This window comes from Globicephala melas, chromosome 20, assembly GCF_963455315.2.
Source record: "Globicephala melas chromosome 20, mGloMel1.2, whole genome shotgun sequence".
Taxonomy (NCBI): domain Eukaryota; kingdom Metazoa; phylum Chordata; class Mammalia; order Artiodactyla; family Delphinidae; genus Globicephala; species Globicephala melas.
In genome coordinates, this window is record NC_083333.1 from 2,947,072 (window position 1) to 2,970,786 (window position 23,715).

A 23,715-nucleotide genomic window follows, 5' to 3' on the forward strand; every position below is an offset into this window, starting at 1 on the left:
TCAGGAAGTTGAGTTATCCACGGGGGTCCTGGAACTCATCCCATGCAGATACTGAGGAATGACTGTATCTATATATGCAAAAAAAATTAGTGATTCATCACCAGAAATTATTTTTAATAATCTCTCAGCTGACAACCTGATTAGATTTTCCTTTATTTTTTGTTGAAAGCAGAGAATTTGCAACCACCTGCGTTGCAAAAGTCATTAGAATTATCCACTTTCTTATTTTCTGTGAGGTAGGCTAAAAAGACTTTACCAAGGTTTATCAAATTACTATCAGTTATACCAGTTACTCTTACTTAGAGGCATTTTGTTTAACCTGATATACTCAGAAAGGGCTAGGAAAATTAGAATATTGTTCATTTAAATACACCTTTGTTAATTTAATTTTTTTGGGAAAGGTACTTTTGTCTCAAGTGCTTGAAATATATTTCCTTCAAAAGTTTGGAGCTGCAAATTTAGCTCATTCAATACATGCAAAGTATGGGCGACAGAATCTAACTGGAGGTGCCAGTTCTCATAGTCAAACCCATCAAATCAGACTCATTTTCTATCATAGAATCTGACATCATTGTTAAATTCAAGTAGATGTGTTAATACACGTTCCTGTGATGCTGAGTTCTAATGCTAAGTTAGATGGGAAAGGAGTTTGTGTGCAACTGCCATTAATATATTCTATCAGTGCTCCTTTCTTTGCTTTGCTCTCATTGGATTCCTTAAGGGACAAAGCATATTTTGTCAGGGGAAGACAGAAGTCAGTAAACTGCTAACCTAAAATAATTAAACAACCAGTTAATTTTACCAGGAAAACGGGTTTATTTGGGAGCAGCAAAGAATTGCAATTCAGGACATGGAACTATGGTGAGCCACATGCGAGTCCAGTTAAGCAAAGGACAGGAAACTCTTTTATAGAGAAGAAGGGGACGTTGGGAGGGGCTTCTAGAAACAAAAGGTCCTTTGGAGGAAATTGGGAGTTTGAAGTACAGTGGCTTTTTATTGGCTGAGCTATTGCCAGGCGAGGAAAAAATTTTTTCTTCCTCCTGCTGGCAGAAGTAAAGTAGTGTCACTTCCTGCTGGAGATGCAAGGTACTTCTCTTCCTATTAGGATCTGTATTGATGTGGAGTGGTATGTACATGATAGAGCTTCCCCCTTCTGGCCTCCTGACTCCAGTTTAGTGAGGTTTCCCTTTATTAATTTTCACAAGACATACATCACCCTTATTTCCACTCTACTTTATATGAACTCAAAACACCCAAATATAAGCCAAAACATATTTTTAATGCCAAACCTTGTCACCAACAAAAATCATCATTAAACGAAGGAAGTCACAAACCCTGACCTCAATGTCTTGACTTAAAAAAGGCTACACTGGCACTGTTAAAAGAATGAAAAGCTACAGATTGGAGGAAAATATTTGCAAATCCTATATCTGTCAAAGGACTAGTATCCAGAATCCACAAAGAACTCTCAAAACTCAACAATAAGAAAACAAACCATTTATATCACATTGTATTGACAAAACTGTTTCATCTTTTGGGGAAAATTGATTTAACTCTTTTAAAGCAAAAGCATATTAGTTTGAAAACTGTGCCTCTCCAAGTTGAATAAATTCATGAACTCTAGTGTAAACTCAGTATTATTTCAAAGGGATAGTGCATAAATTTAAGAGCAACTTCAATATCAATAAAGTGTCCTGCAAATTTTTCTTATAGTATTTTTGGACAATTTACATGTTACTACTGATTATAATTAAAGTGTTCTGCATATTGATTCATGTTAGAAAAGTGTATAAAATTGTTACTATTGATTTGTATTATTAAATGTTTTCATCGCAACATAAATTCTTGTAACTGCTTAGCTAAGTCACGAATTAACCTTTCCTTAGAGTTTCAAAATTAGCTCATTCATATGCAGTGGGATATCAGTGAGAAAACATAATCACACTGCCTTAGGTCTTTGATTATCGACTATTTTGCAAGCATTCCTATGGTTTCAAGAAAATCTTGAGTTGAAATTAAGAGTACACTAAATAATTGTAAAACTTGTCCAGAACTCAACCAAAAGCATTGGCAAAGAATACGAGATCACTGAATTGTCTTCCATTTCTTTCAACAGTTCTATAGACTGGCATTTTCATGTACATGCTGAACAATTTTAACAACTGTATCCATGACAGTTTTCATAGTCTGTTTCAGAAAACTGAACATAAATATTTTTACTTTGTGTCATACAATGGAACAAAATCATAAGAGAATCATCAGCCTCTTATTTTAAAATTTCAGTATTTGAATTTTTGACCGAACATAGCTAAAGAACCATCTGTCACAATAAAAATTAGGTTTTCCATATCTACCTGAAATTCTTCTCTTACAGATGTAAAAGATTCAAAAATATCTACACCATCAGTTTGATTTTTAGGCAGTGGATTGATATTTCCTCATAAATTTAAAAGTCCTTTGAAACAAAACTTACCCAAATTATTCATTGTTAGTCTTGTATTACACAACTCACCTAAAACTAAAGAAAAGTGCCTGTTTTCACATTTTGAATCAGCTGATCTTTGACATTATTAGGAAAAAACATCGTATTCTACAGGTAATTGTTTGGCAGTTTAACTGAAGATACTTCAATTTTTATAAAATTTAGTTTTTAGTCTTTTCCTCATCATTAAATTTTTTTCCACAACTGAAATAATAAATATCTTATGCACTGCAATGGTTAAATTAAAATACGTCTTACCAAAACAACTAAGTTGTGTTTGAAGAAAAAGTATCTTACACTGCTCCAGTTTTTAATTTTATTTTTTACTTTTTTTTTTTTTAAATTTTGGCCGCACAGCACAGCTTGCAGGATGTCAGTTCCCTGACCAGGGATTGAACCTGGGCCATGGCAGTGAAAGTGCAGAATCCTAACCACTAGACACCAGGGAACTCCCCCAGTTTTTTATTTTAAATTTAAATTATTTTAAATTAGATAAAATGAAGTAAAATTAAAAATTCATTTCCTTGGTTGTATTAATCACATTTCAATCTTCAGTGGCAACGTGTGGCTACTGTTACCATATTAGACAGTACAGCCGTAGGTCATTGATTCTTACGCCTTTCCCTTTAATTAGTGCCCTAGCTGCATCATTTCAATTTTGACATTTATTTTTATTATCATTCAGTTATAAATCTTTCTAACTTCCCATGTGATTTCTTTTTTGATTCATGGTTGTCTATTTCTCCCTTAAATTTTGTCCATTTCGGCTTCACATACCTTGGAGATGTAGTATTAGGCACATACACATCTATGATTGTTGTGTCTTTTGATGCATTACACCTTTTATTGTTATGAAACATCACTCTTTATCTCTGATATTACTCCTTGTCTTGAAAAAATACTTTATCTGATCTCCGTATAGCCTCTCCAGCCTTCTTATTGTTACTGTCTGCATGGTATATGTTTCTCCACACTTATAACTTCAATCTACCTATGTCTTTAGATTTAAAATGTCTTTTTAACATCATGCAATTGGGTCATGCTTCCTTATCCACTCTGACAATCTTGCATTTTAATTTAAATGTTTAATCCACTAATATTTAATGTAATTATTGATATGGTAAGGTCTCCTTTTTGTTCTTTATTTTCAGTTTGTCTCATCTATTTCATATTCATTTTGTCTTCCTTTCTTGCCTTCTTCTGGGTTAACCAAATGCTTTTTAAAATTCTGTTTTAATTTCCTTGTTAGCTTTTTAGCTATACCTCTTTGCATTATACCTTTAGTGGTTGTTTTAAGGATTACAGTATACATCCTTGAATTTTCACAATCTATGTAGACCTAATTTTGTACCACTTCATGTAAAATATAAGAAGCTTGAAAGTGTAGAGTTCCATTTACTCCAGGCCTTCATGCTGTAGTTGTCATATACATTATCTCTATCGATGGTATAAACCATAACACATGTAATTCTTGCTTTAGATAGGCAGTCTTATATTTACTTATATCTTTACCATTTCCATTACACTTTATTGCTTCCTAAAGATCAGAGTTTCTGTTTCGTATCATTTTCTTTTACCCCAAAGAACTTTCTTTAGTATTTCTTATACTGCAGTTCTGTCAGAAACGTACAATTATCTTTATCCAGAAATATCTTTTTTTGTTTGCCTTTGAATAAAATCTGCCTTTTGCCTTTTTTGTTTGCCTAAGAATAAAATCTGCCTTTTGCACTTTTTTGGGGGGGTAAAATATAAAGTTTACCATTTTAATCATTTTTAAGTGTACAATTCAGTGATATTTTGCCTTTATTCTTTTTCTGAAGGTTTTTTTTTTGTTTGCTCTCTCTACAGATAGATATAGATCTACATATCCTTTATTCTTGAAAGATATTTTCTCTAGAGTTCTGACTTTTTTTTTTCTTTTAGCGCTTTAAAGAGGTCTTTCCACCTTCTGGCCTCCTTTGTTTCTGTTTTGGTTTTGCTTTGGGGTTTTATTTTTGGCTGCCCCACCCAGCACGTGGATCTTAGTTTCCCGACCAGGGATCAAACCTGCGCCCCCTGCAGTGGAAGCTCAGAGTCTTGACCACTGAACCACCAGGGAAGTCCATTCATTTTTTTTTCTTTGTTTCTGATAAGAAACAACATTTCCTTGTATGTAATGTATCATTTTTCTCTGGCTGCTTTCAAAATCTGTTCTTTATCTTTGGTTTTCAGCAGGTTGGCAGTAATGTACCTGAATGTAGTTTTCTTTGTATTTATTCTAAACACTTGAAGTTTGCCAAGCTTCTTGAGTCTCTACATGTTTTTCACCAAAGTTAATAACATTTCAATCAATATATTTTGGAATATTTTCTTCTGCCCCAATACCTCTCTCTTCTCTCTTTCTGGGACCCCAATAACATGTAAATTAGAGCTTTTGAGGTTTTCTTTTTACTTCTTCTTCTTTTTTAAAATTTTGGTCATGCCACATGGCATGTGGGATCTTAGTTCCCTGACAAGGGATCAAACCCACATCTCCTACAGTGGAAGCTCAGAGTCCCAACCACTGCACTGCCAGGGAAGTCCTCTCTTTTTACTTCTTCAATCCTTTACTTCCCCCTGTTTTTCAGAATGGATAATTACCATAGATATATTTTCAAGTTCACTGACTATCAGTCATTTCCAATTTACTGTTGAGCTGAATTTTTCTTTCACATATTGTATTTTTTAGTTCTAGAATTTCCATTTGGTTCTTTTTTATAGTTTCTATGTCTCCATTGAAATGTCATATCCGTATATTCATTATGATCATATTTTCCTTTACTTGTTGAGCATAGGTATAATAGCTGCTTTAAAATTCTTGCCTAATTCCAATATCTGGGGCATCTTGGAATCAGTTTCCACTGATTGATTTTTTTTCTCTTGAGTACAATTGTTATTTTCTTGTTTCTTCATATGTCTACTAATTTAGGGTTGCATCCTGATATTATGAATGTCAAACATCTGGATTCTGTTATGTTCCTCCAGAGAGCAGGCAGATAGTAGAATTCAGGGCTCCCCTTCAGTAGCCCTCTTCTCCAAGACTTCCCTGCTGCTAAAGTTGCCCTAAACTCTGTCCTCTATTTTTCAACCAGTAAGACTGCAGGTTTCCATCAGAATTTTAGTGCCCTCTGAGGCACTGACTGGGGCCTGCCATCAGGTGAAAAGCGAAAAAATGAGAAACTCACCCCTGCCATTCCTTGCTTCCTAGTGCCAACTCCTCTCTGCATGCTTTAGGTTATTTTCCAAGGCCTCCAGATAATTTTTGTTACAATCTGTACAGAGTTTCTAATTGTTATCTGTGGAATGGTTGTTCTGATATGAGCTCCTCCATCATTATTGGAAGCTGAGCCCCCTCCTGCCCCCAACAATCTGTGCTCTAGCCATATTCAATTATTTGTAATTTCCAGAACAGGCCATGTTCTCTCTTGTCTCTGGGCCTTTGTACACACTCTGTCTCCCCACCACCCCACCCCAACCCAAGTACCTTCTACAGGACTCAGCATAGATATTACCTCTTTTGGAGAACTTCATTAGTCAGGACCGATTCAAGTAACAGAAATCTCCTTGTACTAATAAGTCAAAAGGGAGAAGAGGATTTAATGTAAGAGTACAGAAGTATCCTTGGGCAACCCAAAGACAGATTCAGCTAGGCCTCAGAAACCAACCAAAACCAGACATTCCATTTCACTGGGACTTTGTCTCCATCTCTTGTGTCTGTGCTCTGCCCCGCTGAGGGACTCCTAAGAATGCCAGTTTGCCTCTTCAAGTTGTTTTGTTATTGCCTGTTTACTTCTCTTTCTTCCTCTCTGGACTATAAGTTCCTTGAAGGTGGAACTATGCCTTTACTGATTTTGTCATTCTCAGAACTTAACAGAGTACAGTCAACAGAGCTCATGGGTCATGTTAAAAAAAAAAAAAAAAAGGCAGACGAGTAGATCGACCCTTAATATACAACCCAGCAGGTGCTGAAAAACATTTTCAAGGTGCTTCAGGAGCCAGAAGAGAAAGCAACCACGTCTTCATCTGGGCAGTCAGGAAGCCTCAGGAAAGACACCCCGATGACGTTGCTTGTCCTCTGATTGGGGGATCAAAGGAAAATCCCATAAAGAGCAGAGACTGTCTTAAAGACCCTCCCAACCCTCTGGGTCTCCACTGAAATGAAAACACTCAATGTCTCTCTCCACGTCACTCGAACGGACGAAGAATCACGGGGCAGAGACCTGGGGGATCCATTTCTCTAACACTTCAGCCACTTGAGATTTCTTTCAGTTCCTCTTTCCCACCTGAGAGCCTCTGAACATTTTCTTCCCTCAACCTAGAGTGTTTTCCTGGTCATCTTCCCTTTGACTAACCTCTAAACAATTTAAGGTTTCAACTTCAACGTCATCTTCTGGAGAGGAAGGAGTCTCCCCTCTTCCCGTCAGTTAGGGTGAACCCTATTGCCACACATCTCACAGCAGCCCCACTTCCCCTTTCGGAACACTGGTCTCATTGTCCTGCCCCATGTACAGGCTGCCTTCCAGCAGGCTGAAATCTCTGACAGCGGGGACCACGTCATCTGGTTCCTGCCTGTTCCCAGGGCTCGGCACACAGCCTGGCCCCTGGGAGGTGCTCAAAAATACTTGTTGCTTCCATTGAATTTCAGTAGTTAGTACAACTTCCTCATTTGAAAGAGAAAAACCAAGGCACAGAGGTGGGGAAGTGAGTTTTCCAGCAGTCTCATTAGTGGCAGGGCCAGACCCGGCATTCGGGCTGGAGAGCTCTCTGTCCTGGGGTCCAGCTGAGTTGCCTTCTCAGCTTCCTTCTTTCCTTCCAGAGTGCACAGATGGTCAATGGGGACATTGGTTTTTTAGTTTGTATTATCTGGGCTTTTTTTTTTTTAATGTATTTAGTTTTGGCTGCACTGGGTCTTCGTTGCTGCCCACGGGCTTTCTCTAGTTGTGGCGAGCGGGGGCTACTCTTTGTTGTGGTGCGTGGGCTTCTCATTGCAGTGGCTTCTCTTGTTACAGAGCAGAGCCTCTAGGCGCGCAGGCTCAGCAGTTGTGGCTCGTGGGCTCTAGAGTGTAGGCTCAGTAGTTGTGGCGCATGGGCTGAGTTGCTCCACGGCATGTGGCATCTTCCCAGACCAGGGCTCGAACCCATGTCCCCTGCATTGGCAGGAGGATTCTCAACCACTGCACCACCAGGGAAGCCTTTATCTGGGCTTTTATTTCTTCTAAAATGTGCACAAAGGTAGAACTCCCCCAGGAACATTTTTGATTCATGTAGAAAACCCACTACTTTCGAAGAGTGAAAAGTGGATTAAAAAAAAAATTTTCCCCAACTTTTAAATTTGAAAACTTTCAAACCTATAGAAAATTTACATGAATTAGACAATGAACATCCAGCTATACTTCATCTAGATTCATCAGTTGCTAACATTTTGCACAGTGGCCCGCTTTCTCTCTCTCCCCGTGTATACGTGTGTGTGTATACACCCGCACTTCCTATCTTTCATACATAAATGCACACACACTATATCTATGTATATACTCTATATGTACACATGTACACATACACATTTTTTGCCGAACCGTTTAAGTCAGTTGTAGACGTGATTACATTTTACCCCTGAACACCTCAGCACATACTCCCTGAGATCAGGAGTATCCTCCTACACAAATACAGAAAATCATCACCATGTTACAGTATTACTAGCTAATATACATCCATATTCAAATATCCCCAGTTATCTCAATGATTTCCTTTATAACTGTTTTTTTTAAATCCAGGATCCAATCAAGAATCATGAACTGCATTTTGTTGCTATGTCTCTTTAGTCTTCTCTAACCTAGATCCAGACTACTTGATCTTTCATGATACTGACATTCTCAAAGAGCCCAGCCAGTTATTTTGCAGAATTTCTCTCATGTGGACTCGTCTGATTGTTTCCTCATGGTTAGGTTCAGATTTAACTTTTTGTTGTTGCTGTTCTTGTTTTCAGCAAGCATGCCACTTGTGCGATGCTGTGGGTGCCTTTCCATTGCAATGCCTTCATTTCAGATGTCCTGGGCCCTGAGGACATTTACCAGATCCTCAGACCCCCAGAGCTGGGTAGCGGGGAAGCCCAGAGAGCCGGCAGATAAAGGCCAAAGCTTCGGTCTTTGCGGCAGAGTTCACAGCCCTTGATAGCTGCCGACTGTGGGGCACTCCTGAGGGGCCCCCAAGGCCAAGGTGAAAACTTCTCCTTCCCACCAGGTGCGCTGGCTGGCCAGTGGGTCACCTGCTGCTGTAGCCACTCTCTGTTGATGCAGCTGCAAGGGGAACAAGAAGAGGGCTGGGGGGCGTGGCCATGCCAATGCAGTCCCACTGGAGGGCAGGGACAGCAGGGGGACAGGGGGACGATGATAGAGGGAACCGGAATAAAAAACAGACTGAAAAGGTGACAGACAGAGGGGACACACACGCCAGAGAAGGAGAGAAAAGCAGAGAGTCAGACACAGAAACAGAGAAAAACAGAGACTCAGACACACAGGCCCCCAGAGGAAAAAAGCACCAGCTGCCTCACTAACAACTTCCGAGCCCATTTCTGAGGCTCTTTGGCCTTGGGATTTCGGAAAGTGAAGCAAGTTTGTGTTTATCCTGGTCAGACTCAAAGGGTACAAGGGTTTCTCCAAAGGGGCTGTGTGGGGTCACTTGCTCAGACTGTACTTTTCCAAACAAAGAACTTCTCCTTGGTGTCCCAGAAGCCAGGCCCTGGGCCAGAAGTTTCCTGCTCTGGCTCAGAATGTCTCCCCTCCTTTCACAGGGCTGTCTGCAGATGGGGAAGCCTGCTTGTGACACATCTGGGGTGAAGGGGAAGAACAGGAGAGGGGCAGACACATGAAAGGACCCAGAGAAAAGAAGAGTCCTAAAAATAGCCTTCCCTCTATGAGCGGGGAGCAGTCCAAAATCCCAGGAGCTGCCCAGCGCTGTGACCTTAATAACAGGCCAGAGTTTTCTCATGAGAAAAGGGACTCAGGGGCAGAGGGTGGAGGGACAGAGAGGCTGCTAGGCTCTTGGACTGAGCAGGGCAGAAAAGCGGATCTAAGTGACAGCTCTGCTAGAGCGAAACTCCTCCGGACGTGGCTAGAGAAAGGCTCCTGATAGAGGAACTAAGCGTGCACAGAGAGGGTTCCCTGGCAATACTGTGCACTGTCTGAACTTTTCTTTGGCAGGAAGAGAAGAAAATGGAAAGAGGGCAGTCGGGAGCCGTGACCCCAGTTTCAGGGCTCACAGCTGAACCCAAGTGAAGAAGCCCCTTTCTGCCTGCTGCCCTCAGCCAAAGGAACAAGCCCTGCATCTTACTGAGGAGGTTGAGGGGCGTCAGGGGGCGGGAGAGGACATCCCGAAGGCTCTCCGTCCATTCGCGCTGCTCCTTCTCGCTGGGGCAGGTGAAGATGAATCTCCGCTGCGGGGTGACGACGGTGATGCCGGCTTTCCAGCGATTCCCTCGGATGCCCTTAGGCAGGTCCTCATACACCTGGTACCCCTGCTCATCGCTCCCCAGAAATACCTGGCCCTGCTCAAAGGCGTCCTGAAAATAGAAGACACAGGTCGTCAGAGGCCACAGCTGGGGCTGAGGGCCACCTGCAGGCCTGACAGCCCCCCAGGTCCATTTTAGTAAGAGGTGTGTGTGTTGGGTGGGGCTTCTGCTGGGGATTTCGGCTAGATGGGACCCAGAATTTAAAAGCCTCAAACCATAAAAGACATCACACACGGCATCTGTTTAAATGGTACTTAATATTTACAGAGAGTTAACTCTGCACCATGAATTCAAGGACTTTACACATAGTAACTCATGTGACCATCCTCACGGCAACCTCTGAGGAGGGCAGTGTTATAAAGCCTATTTTCTGGGGGAGGAAACTGAGGCACAGAGTGCTGAGTGCTCTGCCCAGAGCGCACCCCTAAAGGTGGCAGGGCTGGAACTGGAGCCCAGACAGCCGAGTTCTAGCGCCCTCACTCCCAACTGCTACACCCCACAGTCTCCGGTTGGAAGAGAGTCCTGCCGGGAAACATCTGTCTTAGCTACTGATACATTGGCAGCAATTTGGACACACATAAAGGACTTCCTGAAGGTGAGGGAGAGCACAGCTCCATGCACAGACTGACTTAGAGACAGGTGACGATGGAGGTGTGCCTCTGGCTGGGTTTCTCCAGCCCTGTCGCTTCCCCATGGTTCCCGACCAGCACTGACCCCACCTCCGCCTGCAGGTGCACAGCGGTGGGGCTGGCAGTGGCTCTTACCAGCGGGTTCTTGTAATAGAGCAGCCTCCGCTCCTGGGGATCCAGGGCAAACCACCTTTTCTTGAAAGGCTCTCGCTGCTGCAAAAAAGGAAACCTCGTACCAGGCTCGGCCAGGCGGTGGGGACAGAGGTCAGAGGGCCATCCTAGGCCAGGCCGAGGGAGCCGGCGGGTCCCAGCCCCGCAGTCGCACACCCCAGCACCCCTCCCCAGGCCTAGAGCTCTGCAGGCTCCGCCCCATCTCTCCCCCACCCATCCCACCCCCTCCCCCAGCCCCAGCTTCGCCCTGCTGCCTCCAGGTGCTGCCTGTGTGGGTTGGAAGAAGCATTTTACCCCTTTCTCAGGCTGTGGACAAGAAGTCTCAGAAAAAGGAAGCTGGGAAATCAGAAGTGGCTACGCTCAGCGCTTCTGAAAGTGCTGGCCTTGGCCGAATTCTATCCTAGGTCAGGGGAAGGAAAGCCCCTGGCCAGAGCCACGGGGAGGGCGGTGCTACCAGCTGGTGAAGGAAGAGAACCTGCAACCCTTTTACAAGTTTTCCAGCTGCCCGAGGCTTTCTTTACCCTGATTGCCTAACACCTTTCACTGACTGGCATCTTAACAAGCATCCTGTCAGCATATTACATCTTAAAACAAACAAACAAACAAACAAAAAACACAACGCACTGGAATGCTGTCGCTTTGGGGTTCTTTTTTAGGGAGCTCCTCTGCTTTTCCCTTCCTTCTCCCTTTCCCTCCTCCCTTCCCTGCTTCCGCCCGTCACAACCCCCTACCATCTCCATCTTCTGACTTTGAGCCTTGCCCCACCAGCATGCAGCTGGGCACCCAAGCATGGGTATATATAGGTGTGTTCTCTCAGACTGATCACTAGTCCCTGCGTCACTTGAACAGTCCTGGTAGGGCCCCAGCACAGAACACACAAGGGTTCTGGAAAGTCAAAAGCTGTCCCCCAAGGAGTCCCTTTTCAGCTATGCTTTCCCAAGAGTAAGATCAGTTAGATGGTGTTAAGAAGACAGAAGCTAATGGTGATGTTGATAAAGCGGGAGGATGCCCAATTACAGGGAGAAGCACCTCAGCCATGCTGGACCACACTCCAGCCACCTGGTCTCCACTTGATCCTCCAGCCCCGGAACTCACAAACATCCATTTACTTCCCCTTCCTCCCTCCTCTCTGCCCCTGGTTCCCCATTTTCCCACCTCCCAAATTCTGCCCTACTGCCCACTGGGACAGGGGCCACGAAAGTCTCCCCGCGAGTGGAGGATATACCTTTGGACCAGTTTTTTCCATGAAGCCTTGCTTGAGGTAGTTCCTGGTGATGAGGGGCACAAGCTGGGGGAAGAAAGACACACACTGACACCCCTGCCTCACACCCAGGAGCCCGAGGGTCCCCACCGAACTTGGCTCCCCAAAAAAGGGGAAGTTTGGAATGGGGAAGGATGTGTACGCGTGGTTCAGGGGGTTATATTTGGTATGGACGCAACATTAACATTTCAACAGAGCCAGACAACAGCACCCCAGATGTCTGCAGAGCTTACCAGCACAGCCAAGTCTTAGTTTCAAGGCTTAGTTTAGGGATTCCTTCAGCAACTCCAGGAGAAGGACACAGGCAAGGCTCTGAGGAGACCCTCCTGGTGTCAGGTGGGCGTATTCTGAGGATCTACTGTGTGTCAGGCTCTGTGCGTAATTCTCAACCACACTGTGAGGTGGATATTATCATCTTCGTTGTATATATGAACAAACCAGGCCTCAGAGAAGTGGTTGTGGATTTTCTCAAAGACACGTCATTGGTAGGATGAAGAGCTTTCACATCTAGAGGCGATGGACACCATACAGACACTAGTGGTACCCCTACCGCTACTCTATGATGCTAAAGTATAAACACGGCAGAACCCTCTGATCAGGCCCTTGGCCAAGACCTGGTCATTGGTGGGGATTCTGACCCAGGGCCATAGGAGGTGATGGCAGGGTGGGCAAGTAGAGAAAGCTCTGGACTAGGAGTCAAGAGACCTGAGTTCTAGCTCCAGGTCTGACCTCAACCAGCTGTGTTACCTTGGTAAGACCTTATGCCTCTCTGGGCCTATTTCCCACTATGTAATAAGGATACTGGCCTAGGTGATCTGCAGGATCCCTTCCAACTTGCCATCCTATGCTCAGAGAAGCTTCCAGGGATTGATGCTGGTCTCCTATGCTCCAGGGTGTCAACTGGCAAGTCTAGAGTTTCAAGTGACAGCCCAGGTTTCTGAAAACACAGGGGTTCTCCAGAGCCTGAGCCCAGGGCAGGGACGAAGCAGACATGACATCTGGGAATAGGAGTGGAAAGTCTGAAAGGGAGAAAATCGTGAGCTCAAAACGAATATATAAAGGACAACACTCCCCTTTCCCTAAAATGCATTCTGTAGGCTTTAATTCCTTCATTTGGAGAGAAGAGAAGTCCTGACAGCTCAGTCGTCTGAACTGGAGCCACAGCAGGGGGAGTCTAGGCCTCGGGAAGCCAATGGAAGAAGAAGAAAAAGCACGTGGATGGGGTTCTGTTCACTGTACCTTAGACACCCTGCTCACTGGACTGACGGCAGCCCTGGAGGCAGGGATTGTCCTCATGGTGACAGATGAGTAAACTGGGGCTCAGAGAGGTGAAGGGACTTGTCCTACGTAACACGTCAGCTTCTCTGACTTTGGGTTCATGCGTTTTCTTATCATAGGACCACAACCCCGCTTGGGCTCCCCAGGTTTCCAGCATCTGGATCCCTGAGCTCAAGCCAGGCATGGGTGGTTGCCCAGGACCTCACGTCATACGTAGACATGGGGGGAAGAAAGATGGGGAGAGAGGTGGGCGGGGAGGAAACTGGGAGTGGATAAGGGGTAACAATGGTGGATGAGGGAGGCAAGAGGGCATTGAGGATGTTGGCCAAAGACCAGTTTCCTCCGCAGGGGTCAGCAGAGTTGGAGAGCCGGCCCAGACAAATGAGGCTGGGCATCTGCACTTTGTCCTCCATCCTCTCCAGCCAGCAGTCAGCACCCCCAGCGCCCCGCCCACGGAAGCAGGCAGTCACCAGCTCCGGTGCTGACTCTGCAGACCGGGAGGGCCCTGAGCCGGGTCTAGCTGGAACTGCTCCTAGAGAATTGCCACCTCAGTGCATCACTGGGTCTGGAATGGACCCCTGTTCCAGACACTTTGCTCCCTGCAATCTTGGGCATTAAGGAACACTTAGGCTTCCAAGGAGGGTCTAACAGTTGGGATTAAGAAAGTTCCAAGACTGCGACTTCCCCGGTGGTCCAGTGGTAGAGAATTTGCCTGCCAACGCAGGGGACCTGGGTTCGATCCCTGGTGGGGGAACTAAGATCCCACATGCCGCAAGGCAGCTAAGCCCGCAGGCCACAACTACTGAGCTCGTGCGCCTCAACGAGAGAGTCCATGTGCTGCAAACTACAGAGCCCATGCGCCCTGGAACCCATGCGCCACAACTAGAGAGAGAAAACCCGCACGCCACAACTAGAAAGAAGCCCGTGCGCCACAAAAAAGAGCCCACGCACCGCACCGAAAAGATCCCTCATGCCTCAGCAAAGATCCCGAGTGCTGCAATGAAGACCCGACGCAGCAAAAAAAAAAAAAGAAAGAAAGAAAGAAAATAAATTAATTAAATAAATAAATATTAAAAGGAAAAGAAGTCCCAGGACTAACATGGTCTCTCCACCCCTATCTCTTACAAAATCCTCCTAGAGCAGGCCTAAGACAGGGACCAGAGTACGGCACCTCAGGGTTGGAAGGGACCCTGAAGATGACCCAGACCAAGCACCATCTTACAGATGTGGGAACAGATGCACAGAGAGGTGACTCAACCCGCAGTGGTCACACAGCAAGTTAGCAGCAGAACGTCCACAAGAGCCTAGGCCTCCTGGCTCAGGGCAGCATCCTCCAGCCCACTATACAGCTTCCCCAGCCAAGCCTGAGAGATGTAGATGGATGCTCCAGACATCTGAGGACAATCAGATGAAGTTCTCAGGCTCCCCACTACCTAGGCCATGAAAGGCAGACTGTTCCCGTTAGAACGATAATGGGAAAGATCCCACTACCTTCCTTATACCAGAATATGAAAGGGTAAAGGGGGGAATGTTCGAATGTGAAGAACACCTTTGGTTATGCACTTGACCTTCCTGGGACTCAGTTTCTCATCAGTGAAATGGGAATAATCACGCTCACCTAACTGCTGGCTGCAAGGGATTACTAGATAAAAGGGATTACAAGATACAATGGGCTCGAAAGCACTGTATAAGCAGTATGTGAGGGACCATTCGTGCATTTTAGTGGGAGAAGGGGTGAGAGAGAGATGCTCAAATCCTGAGCCCCTTGACACTGTGGGTGGTAGCCATGCATCCCGAAGGGGACAGCCTGACCCACTTTTTGGAGGCTACCTTGCCAGGGGTGAGGCCATAACCCCCAGACTCCCCAGGAGAAAGCTTTTGGTTTCCCACTGAGGTCCCCAACCCCAAATCTCAAGGTCTTTCCTGCAAACAAACTGAGGCTGGCCTCTGAGTGTCTTCGAGGTCAGCAGACAAGAAGCAAAGGAGATGGCAGAGAGGAGATGTGGAAGTTGGGGTCCACATTTAGCTCACCTCAGGCTCCGGGAGCTCAGGAAAGGCCATTTTTAGGTATTGGAGACGGGCTGCACGGAGGGCATTGAACCAGTCCACTATCTCCTGCAGAGAAAAATACAAAGGACAGATGGACAGCCAATGAGACAGAGTAGTGGGGGAGTTGAGGCTGGAGGCAAGAAGCCAGCTGGACCTTCAGGTCTGGGCACATGCACGCACCCCCAGTCCCACTCAGGGGCCTGTGGGCTGTTCACAGGCATCTGGGAGGACAGTGCCCGAGCCCAGGGGCATCACCTGAGCAAGTGGGAAGCCACTGACAGGGAGATCCCCAGAGCCATGGGAAAGGACCAAGGCGGACCACATAGGAGTTATGCAAGGGCCTAGGACAGTGCTTGGCTCTTTCTAATGTGTGTGTGAATCACCTGAGGATCTCATTAAAACGCAGATTTGTATTCAGTGGGTTTGGGGTGGGGCCTGAGATTCTGCATTCCTAACGAGCTCTCAGGTGATATGACGCTGGTCATTGGGACACACTTTGAGAAGCAAGGGTCCTCAGAGGCCAAAGACTGGCTTTCATGTGGGGGCTGGTGCACCTGGGGATGCTCCTCCAATGCGGATGCCCATCACCTGGAGTGCAACTTGGGCTAAAGCTGGCTTGGACCTTCTGTGTCCCTCTGGGAGAACACCTCCCTCGGCAGTGCCCACCATCGTCTCTCACTTTACCCAGCTGGCTCTGCCTCTGCTCTGCCACTCTCCTTTCAGGCCTCCTTATGGCAGCCAGAGTGATTTTCGAATTGCAAATCTAATGGAGTCTAGCTTAGAGTCCTCTCCACTACTCTCAGGAAGACAGTCTAAGTTCTTTGCCCTCTGAGCTCCTTCCCTACAAAACCATTGCAATCCCTGCCCCGCCTCCCCCCAACCCCATCCCAACACATGCTATTACCTTTTCCTGAAACACTCAGCCTCACCCAACTCTCTGCCCTCACCCCCGACACACCTTTTACCTAGAACATTCTACTCATCCTGAGGGTGAGTTTAGATATTGCAATAGATTTCTGCTCCACGCAAGCCCTGATTCTATGAGAACTGCCCCACCCATTCTCAGGCACACACCACTCACCCACAGTTGCAGCCACGCTTGCTGCTATGATTCTACCCACTCTTGACCACAGCAACTGGACAAATGCAGAGGCTGGACAGGGCCTATCAGATTCTTTCTCCCAGGAATTTGGAATTGGGGGAGCTAGCTGAAAGACTTGTTCAAATAGCGGCTGTGCTGCACTTAGATGTAATACGGTGATTGAGAAATTCATTTGAATTTGGTTTCAAAGGTATGAAACATCATTACCCTTTCTCTCTTGCAGGTCAACCTTGCTGGCCCCGTATTCCTGAGTTCGGAGCTCTCCTGTCCTGGGTGTTAAGAAACTTCTAGAGGCTCAGGCACTAAGGGAATGGGACCATCCCATGAAAGACCCACCTAGGCCTCCACTTTGGAAGGGCTCTTTGGTCACAAACTGGTGGCTCCGGGGCAAAATCCAACCTGCAGACAGGTTTGTTTGGCTCCTGAAGTTCTGTCTGTTTCAGTCCTCTATACAGGTGTTCCTGTTTGCCACAGCCTTAAGGCTGTCCACTTTACTTTTCAATTGCCCACCTGGCTCCTGTGGGCATGAGTTTGAGCATCCCCCCCCCCACTCCCATTTATGCCCATCTAAGGGAGAAGCTGAGGCATCCAGGGAAAGAGGAGACCGGCCAGAACCAGGTTCCCGGTAGCTCTACAACTGGGTCAGTTGTAGGGAGCCAGGTACCGTAATTGTCCGAGACCTTGGGCACTGCAGCAAAAGTCCTCGTAGCTTTCGCGCGGGTGGAGGGGTAGCCACTGGTATCCAGCCAGTCTGGACGTGGGACTACAGCAGTGAGCCCAATGTGGACTGAAAACCAGGCATCTCCTCCATGTCTCCCACACTGCATAAGTCCCAAGATTCTAGTAAAGCCAAGGGAGGGAGCCGAGAAATATGACTGATAATAGATTTCTTGGCAATTTGGGGAATGAGATCGTTGAATTTAGAGAAACAAACAAGAGAGACATTACTCGCACTCCTGGTTTTACAGAACAATGTGTTGCTGTTAGAGTGTATTCTCTCTCTCTCTCTCTCTCTCTCTCTTAAACACACACACACACACACCACAGCTCCTGATTCTAATCTCTCAGGAGGCCAAGCCATACTACTGGCCCTTGAAATAAATAAACACTCCTATATCTTTCCTATTCATGTCCTGTTTAAGCTAAGCTGGTTTGAGTGTTCTCCTTTTCAGCATATTCACACAATTCTTAAGTAGATGCTCCTTCCTCTGGAAAGCCTTTTTTGACTGTCCCCTTCCAGCCCACCCACCCCCCAGACTAGGCTACTTAAATGTCTCCTGTGTGTCCCTAACACGGTCTCCAGCCCATCCTCACACAGCATCATCAGTGCCTATTTCCCTATCTGCCTCCCGAGACTCTGAGATCCCAGAATCCCACTCATGGCTCTGCCCCACTCACTACACACCCCAGTGCTGTGCACATTGCGGGGAGGAGTGCGATAAGGATTTACCGAAAGAGTGAATTCGTGAATGCATAAACGACACAGATGTGAAATGACTCACAAGAGTTTGTCTTCTTCTGCAGCTTCCACAATCATGAACAAATTACAGTAGCAACTAATGTTTACAGTGCACTTCACCGTAATGAGATGCTTTCACGTTCGTGGTTCATGGTCACTCAACTCTCAAAACCCCTCTGGGAGGTGGACGTTATCAACCATAAACAAGCAGACTTAGGGAGGGAAGGAACCTGCCCTAATAACACAGCTGGGAGTGGCAGAACCAGAGCCCCAGCTTCTGACTCCAAACCCAGCTCTTCAGACCACACCAGGAAGTCAGCCCAGAATGTGGAGGGAGCGTGAAGCCTGCTGGGAGGGTGATCCATGGTCACCAGCCCAGCGCTAGGGCCTTATGGGAAGATCGAGTCCCTGTATCTGGTTCCTGGCTCCTGCTGCCAAGGGTCCTTCCTCCAGCAGAGGCACTTGGGGAGGTGAAATGGGTGCAGGGCTCAGGAACCATTGGCTACGTGACTTTGAGCAAATTATTTAACATGCCCATGCCTCTGTAACACGGGGATAAAACATTTCCAGGGTTGATCTGAAGATTAAGAAATGACGTATAGTGACTGCCAAGAAGAGCACCTGGCACAGAATTAAAAAGAAACTCACAAAATGTCAGCCTCCACCTTTGCCCCTCCTCACCTCGACTTAGCATCTCTGACCCTTGCCCGGTCACATGACCCTGCTCATTTGGACCCAGCTTATTCTCTTGAACCTGTACTATTGGCCTGCTTTTCTCTGATGGAGTCCATTTCCTGGACCTTTAAGTGGTGTTTTCCCCAAACTTCAGTGCGCACAAGGATCACCTGGGGATCCTGTTAAAATGCAGCTTCTAATTCGGTAGGTCCGGGTGGGCCCGAGACTCTAGTTCTAAGAAGCTCGCAGGTCATGGCTAATGCTGTTGGTGCTGGGCCAAACTCTGAGAAGCAAGGCCGTGGAGTGCGCGCTGCCCAGGCTTTGATCCATTCCTCCTCCCATATTTGGAATCTCCGGCCCCACCTGACTTGCCAGCCCTGGGCATAGTCCCTTCTGCTAAGTGGATGCCCCTTGACGGTTGTGCACCATCCAGACGCACCCCTGGTACCCACCAGGTTGCTCTCCCTGATCTCGCTCTGCTTTACTTGTACCTCTGTCTCCAACTAGAGAGCGACAATAGGGAATTCCCTGGCATTCCAGTGGTTAGGACTCGGTGCTTTCACTGCCGTGGGCCCTGGTTGGGGAACGAAGATCCCCGTGGTGATCTTCGAAGATCTCCGTGGTGTGGCCAAAAAAAAATAAAAAGTGACAATAGGTTAAGGTGAACAGTAGCAGCAGATCTCAGGAGGCTGCTGTGCAAGGGGGTCAGCGAGCTGGAGGCTCTCACCTTCCCGCTCTCGTGATACACAAACAGGTTCCTGATGTGGCCCTCTCTTCGGTAGGTGATCTGCAGCCCATGGGGGTTCCCTATCTTCTCTGTCTGGAAGGTGGCATTCAAGTCCTTGATGCTGATGACAGCTTTGGGCTCTTTACCCTAAAAGAGAGGAAGCAGATACTTAAGATGCTGACAGTCAGCAGGGTGACTTCTCATCACGTTCGCCAGGGAGACTTAACTGCAAACAGATGACCCGTGTGGAACTCTGCTTAATCAGATTGGCCTCTCTGGGCTGAAACGGGGCTTGGAAAGACCTTAACTTAGAACTTTTCAAAATGTTTAGCCATAGAATTTTTTCTGAAACGAATCATCAGGAATTCCCTGGAGGTCCAGTGCTTAAGACTTGGTGCTTCCACTGCAAGGGGCACAGGTCTGATCCCTGGTTGGGGAACTAAGATCCCGCAGGCCGTGTAGCCAAAAAAAAAAAAAAGAATTTGAAACAAATATCCATGGAAGGCAAACAAATAAAATAGATTAAACAAACAGATAAAAGCAGCTGTGGGGGCCTCAGGGCACGCCCTCTCACCCTCCACTCTGTTCTCAGGGTCTGAACACAATTCGAGCCCTCACTGATGCTAAGAAGGCAAAGGGGAAACAAGTGCTTCCTTTCATAACTGATAAGAGAGAAAAATGATACCAACGCTCTAGTCCCATAATAGCTGTTACCCACATGCAGCTATTAAAATTAAAACTAAATAAAATTAAGACTTTAGTTCCTTAGTCACACGTAGTCCCATTTCAAGTGCTCAGCGACCACCTGTGGCTAGTGGCTAGGGTACTGGACAGGTGCAAACAGAGAAAATTTCCGTCACTGAAGAAAGTTCTAGTGGACAGTCTTCTCTAGAGGGAAATTTGGTCATATTTACTAAAATGTTGAGTGTTTTGCTTTGACCCACAATTTCACATCTAAGAATCTATCTGAGGAAGTAATTGCATTACTATGCAAACATATATCAAAAGATGTTTACTGCCATGTTGCTTATAACAGTAAAAAAATAAAAAAGAAGAAGAAATTATTGAAATGTCCATCAATGATAATGGGTTAAATAAATAAATCATGGCATATCCACACAATAAAATATCACAGAATTTTTTAAAGGAAAATTTAAATCAATATTACTAATATGAAACAATGTCCATGATATCCATGTGTGAGAAATACCAAGTCCCAGAACGGGATGTATAGTAGGAACCTATTAATGTAAAAATTATATACACATATATATGCATATACTATATGCATATAGTATATATATAATGTACATAAACTATATGTATATATGTTTATTTGCACGTACGTAAGAAGTATGGACAGATTTACAACAACACTCTTCACAATGGTTTTCTTGAAAGATTAATGTACGACTTTCCTTTTAAAATATTTACTATGAAAAATACTAAAAATACAAAAAAAGTGTATTTAATTTTGTCAATATCGTTCCCCAAAAGGAAATTTGTTTAAAAAATACAACATTACTAATAAAGCCAAAATCCCTTTAATTACTACTTACCCTGTCCCTTTCCCCTCCTCCACTCCCCACAGTCAATCACTGTCATGAGTTTGATGTTCATCTTTCTAGTTCACTTTTTACACTTTTATACACACATACACATACCCATGAACAATACATAGTGCTGTTTTATGTGGCTTTAATTTACATAAATGGTATCACATTATATGGATCATTCTACAACTTGCTTTTGTCACTCAACGTTTTATCTCTGTCCATGTTGAGATATACCAATCTACTTGGCTCTTGTAAATGACTACACCAAAAGTTATCAATCTATGTTCCTGTTGACAGATACTGAGATTGTTTCTGATTTTTTGCTGCTGTCAGCTTGTATCCCTGGTATACCCCTGTGAGAGTGTCTCTAGGTCACGATTAGGAATGGAATTGCTAGCTCACAAGTGTGTACATCTTTGACTTACTGAAAACTGCCAAATTATTTTGCTAATGGCTCTCCACAGTGGTTGCACCAATGTACATACCGGAAGTAAATTTCCATCAATAACAAAGAAGATTTCCCCTTTCCCCATATTCTCACCAACACTCAATGCTGCCAGTTTTTTTTTAACATTTTTGCCAATATGAAGGGTTTGAAATGGAATCTCATTGTTAATTTCTCTTATTCAACTTAATTGAGGTATAATTTATAAGCAATAAATGGAACTCACTTTAAGAGTGCAGTTTTTTGACAAGCGTATATACCCATGTAACCACCACCACAATCAAGATCTAGAACATCACTATTACCCTAAAAGAGTTCCTTTTGCTCCTTTGCATCAATCCCCACCCCACCCAATCCCAATCACTTATCTGCTTTCTATTGGTATAGTTTTGTCTGTTCTGAAATTGAATATAAATGGAACTATACAGTACATACTCCCGTATAAGTCTTCTTTGGCTCAGAACAATAGTTTTTAGATTGATCCACATTATTGCATTTATTAGTAGCTTGTCCCTTTTTATTGCTGGGTATATTCCATTCTATGGATGTACTACAATTTTTTAATTCATTTATTTGTGGATGAACATTTGGATACCTTCCAGGTTTTGGCTATTACAAATAAAACTTCTGTGAACAAGATTTGTGGACAAATTTTGTTGTGGACATATGTTTTTGTAAATACCTAGGAGTGGAAAAGCTGGGTTATATGGTTAAGTGTACACGTAACTCTATTAGAAATTGCCAAATTGTTTTCCAAAGAGGTTGTATCATTTTATGTCCCACCAGCAATAAGAGTTCCAGTTTCTCCATATCCTTGTTAACACTTGGTGTTGTCAACCTTTTTAATTTTAGCCATTCTGGTGGATACATAGTATATCTCATTGTGATTTTAATTTTCATTTCCTTGACTGCCAGAGAGATGGGGCTTCTTTTCCTGTATTTATCAGGCATTTTGGTTTCCTTTTCTGTGAACTACCAAACCATTTCCTTTGCCTCTTCTGCCAATGGATTGTTTTTTTCTTCTTGATTTTTAGGGTTTAAAAAAAATGTGATCTGGGTATTAATATTTTGCTATGTTGAAATATCTTCTGAGTTTTGCTTTCTTTAAACTTCACTTTTTTGTATTACCCAAAATTTTCACATAAAAATGAGTTACCTTTATAATTTAAAACTTTTCCATTTGGGTAAAGAAATAAAAAAAGAACAAAGGCAACTGGTTCTATTTTTAGACTGCTTTAGACCGAACAGGCTTAGGACTGAGAAACAGATCAACTTTTTCCAACCAAGGATGAGACTCACATCCTAACTCACAACAGCTACTGGGGTACGATGCCTGCTCCTAACTCTGTAGCAGCACTTTTTCTTCCTGCCTTTAGTACTTGCAATATTTTTCAGTGATTTAAACTGAAGACTGAGAAGAAATCCCTACTCTCTCTTGGAGGGTTAATACTCTTCATCCCCTATCATTTTTCATCTGGCCCCAGACTGAGGCCACACTGGACAGATCTTCTGGCATTGCTCTGGTCCATCAGGAAAGCAACAGGGGACATAAATAGTAATTTCTGCATGTAGGAAATGGAGTAAGATGAAGGCTAAAGTGCTCAGAGCTTGTCCTTCTCTTACTTTCTTGGCCATTCCTTCACATTCTCTTTGCTGGAAACTTCTTATCTTTCCTCTAAATATTGGAATATCCCAGGGCTCAGTGTGATAGATAATCTCCAAAGATGGGCTTCTCCAATTCCTTCCCTCCTAGTTTGCACATGCCACTCTACCCATAAAGAGGTGGAATCTATATCCCCTCCTCTTGAATTGGAGCTGGTTGCATGACTTGCTTTGACCAACAGAAGGCAGTTCCTGGCCTAACCTTTGAGAGGCCTGGCAGCATTCTCATTTGCTCGGGGAAAGCCGGCTGCCATGCTGCAACAAAGCTTGAGCTGGACTCCTGAATGAGGAACGATCACAGAGAAGGCACAAGGAGGATGCCAAAGCGCCTGACGTGTGAGCGAAGGCTTCCTGGGTCTCCTGGCGCAGCCCAACCACCCCACTGATGCCACATTGAGTACAATGGAGCAGCCACTGCCTGCTCAGATTCCTGACCCACAGGATTGTGAGACACGATAGACTGATGTTTTGAGCGACTAAGTTTTAGGGTGGTGTGTCTGTCACTCAGCAACAAATAACTAAAATACTCAGTCCTCCGACATCTTTTCTCATCCACCCCCACCCCCTGCTTAGGTGACTCCAGCCAGTCCGGTTGCTAAACCAGTTTACGTGCTGATGACTCCAGCTCCAAACTCTCCCCAAATCTCTAGACTCAGAACTTCTGAGAACTTCTTTCTCAGTCTCTATGTGTATGACT

The 23,715-nt window shown here is 44.9% G+C and overlaps 1 protein-coding gene across 3 annotated transcripts in view; it reads right to left on the bottom strand.

The window, feature by feature from the left end:
* Nucleotides 1-941: 941 nt before the first annotated feature.
* Nucleotides 942-23,715, bottom strand: part of ADAP2 (ArfGAP with dual PH domains 2) — a 39,621-nt gene continuing 16,847 nt past the window's right edge. For 2 of the 3 annotated variants that reach the window (XM_070044440.1, XM_030862124.3), the window contains exons 6-11: nucleotides 19,356-19,502; nucleotides 15,375-15,458; nucleotides 12,030-12,092; nucleotides 10,769-10,846; nucleotides 9,827-10,055; nucleotides 942-8,793 (exon numbers count right to left, since the gene is read on the bottom strand). In XM_070044440.1, coding sequence (XP_069900541.1) covers nucleotides 8,759-8,793; nucleotides 9,827-10,055; nucleotides 10,769-10,846; nucleotides 12,030-12,092; nucleotides 15,375-15,458; nucleotides 19,356-19,502 — 636 coding nt within the window. In that variant the 3' untranslated portion in view covers nucleotides 942-8,758. The remainder of the gene's footprint in view (nucleotides 8,794-9,826; nucleotides 10,056-10,768; nucleotides 10,847-12,029; nucleotides 12,093-15,374; nucleotides 15,459-19,355; nucleotides 19,503-23,715) is intronic. The other variant, XM_070044439.1, reaches the window with a different exon arrangement.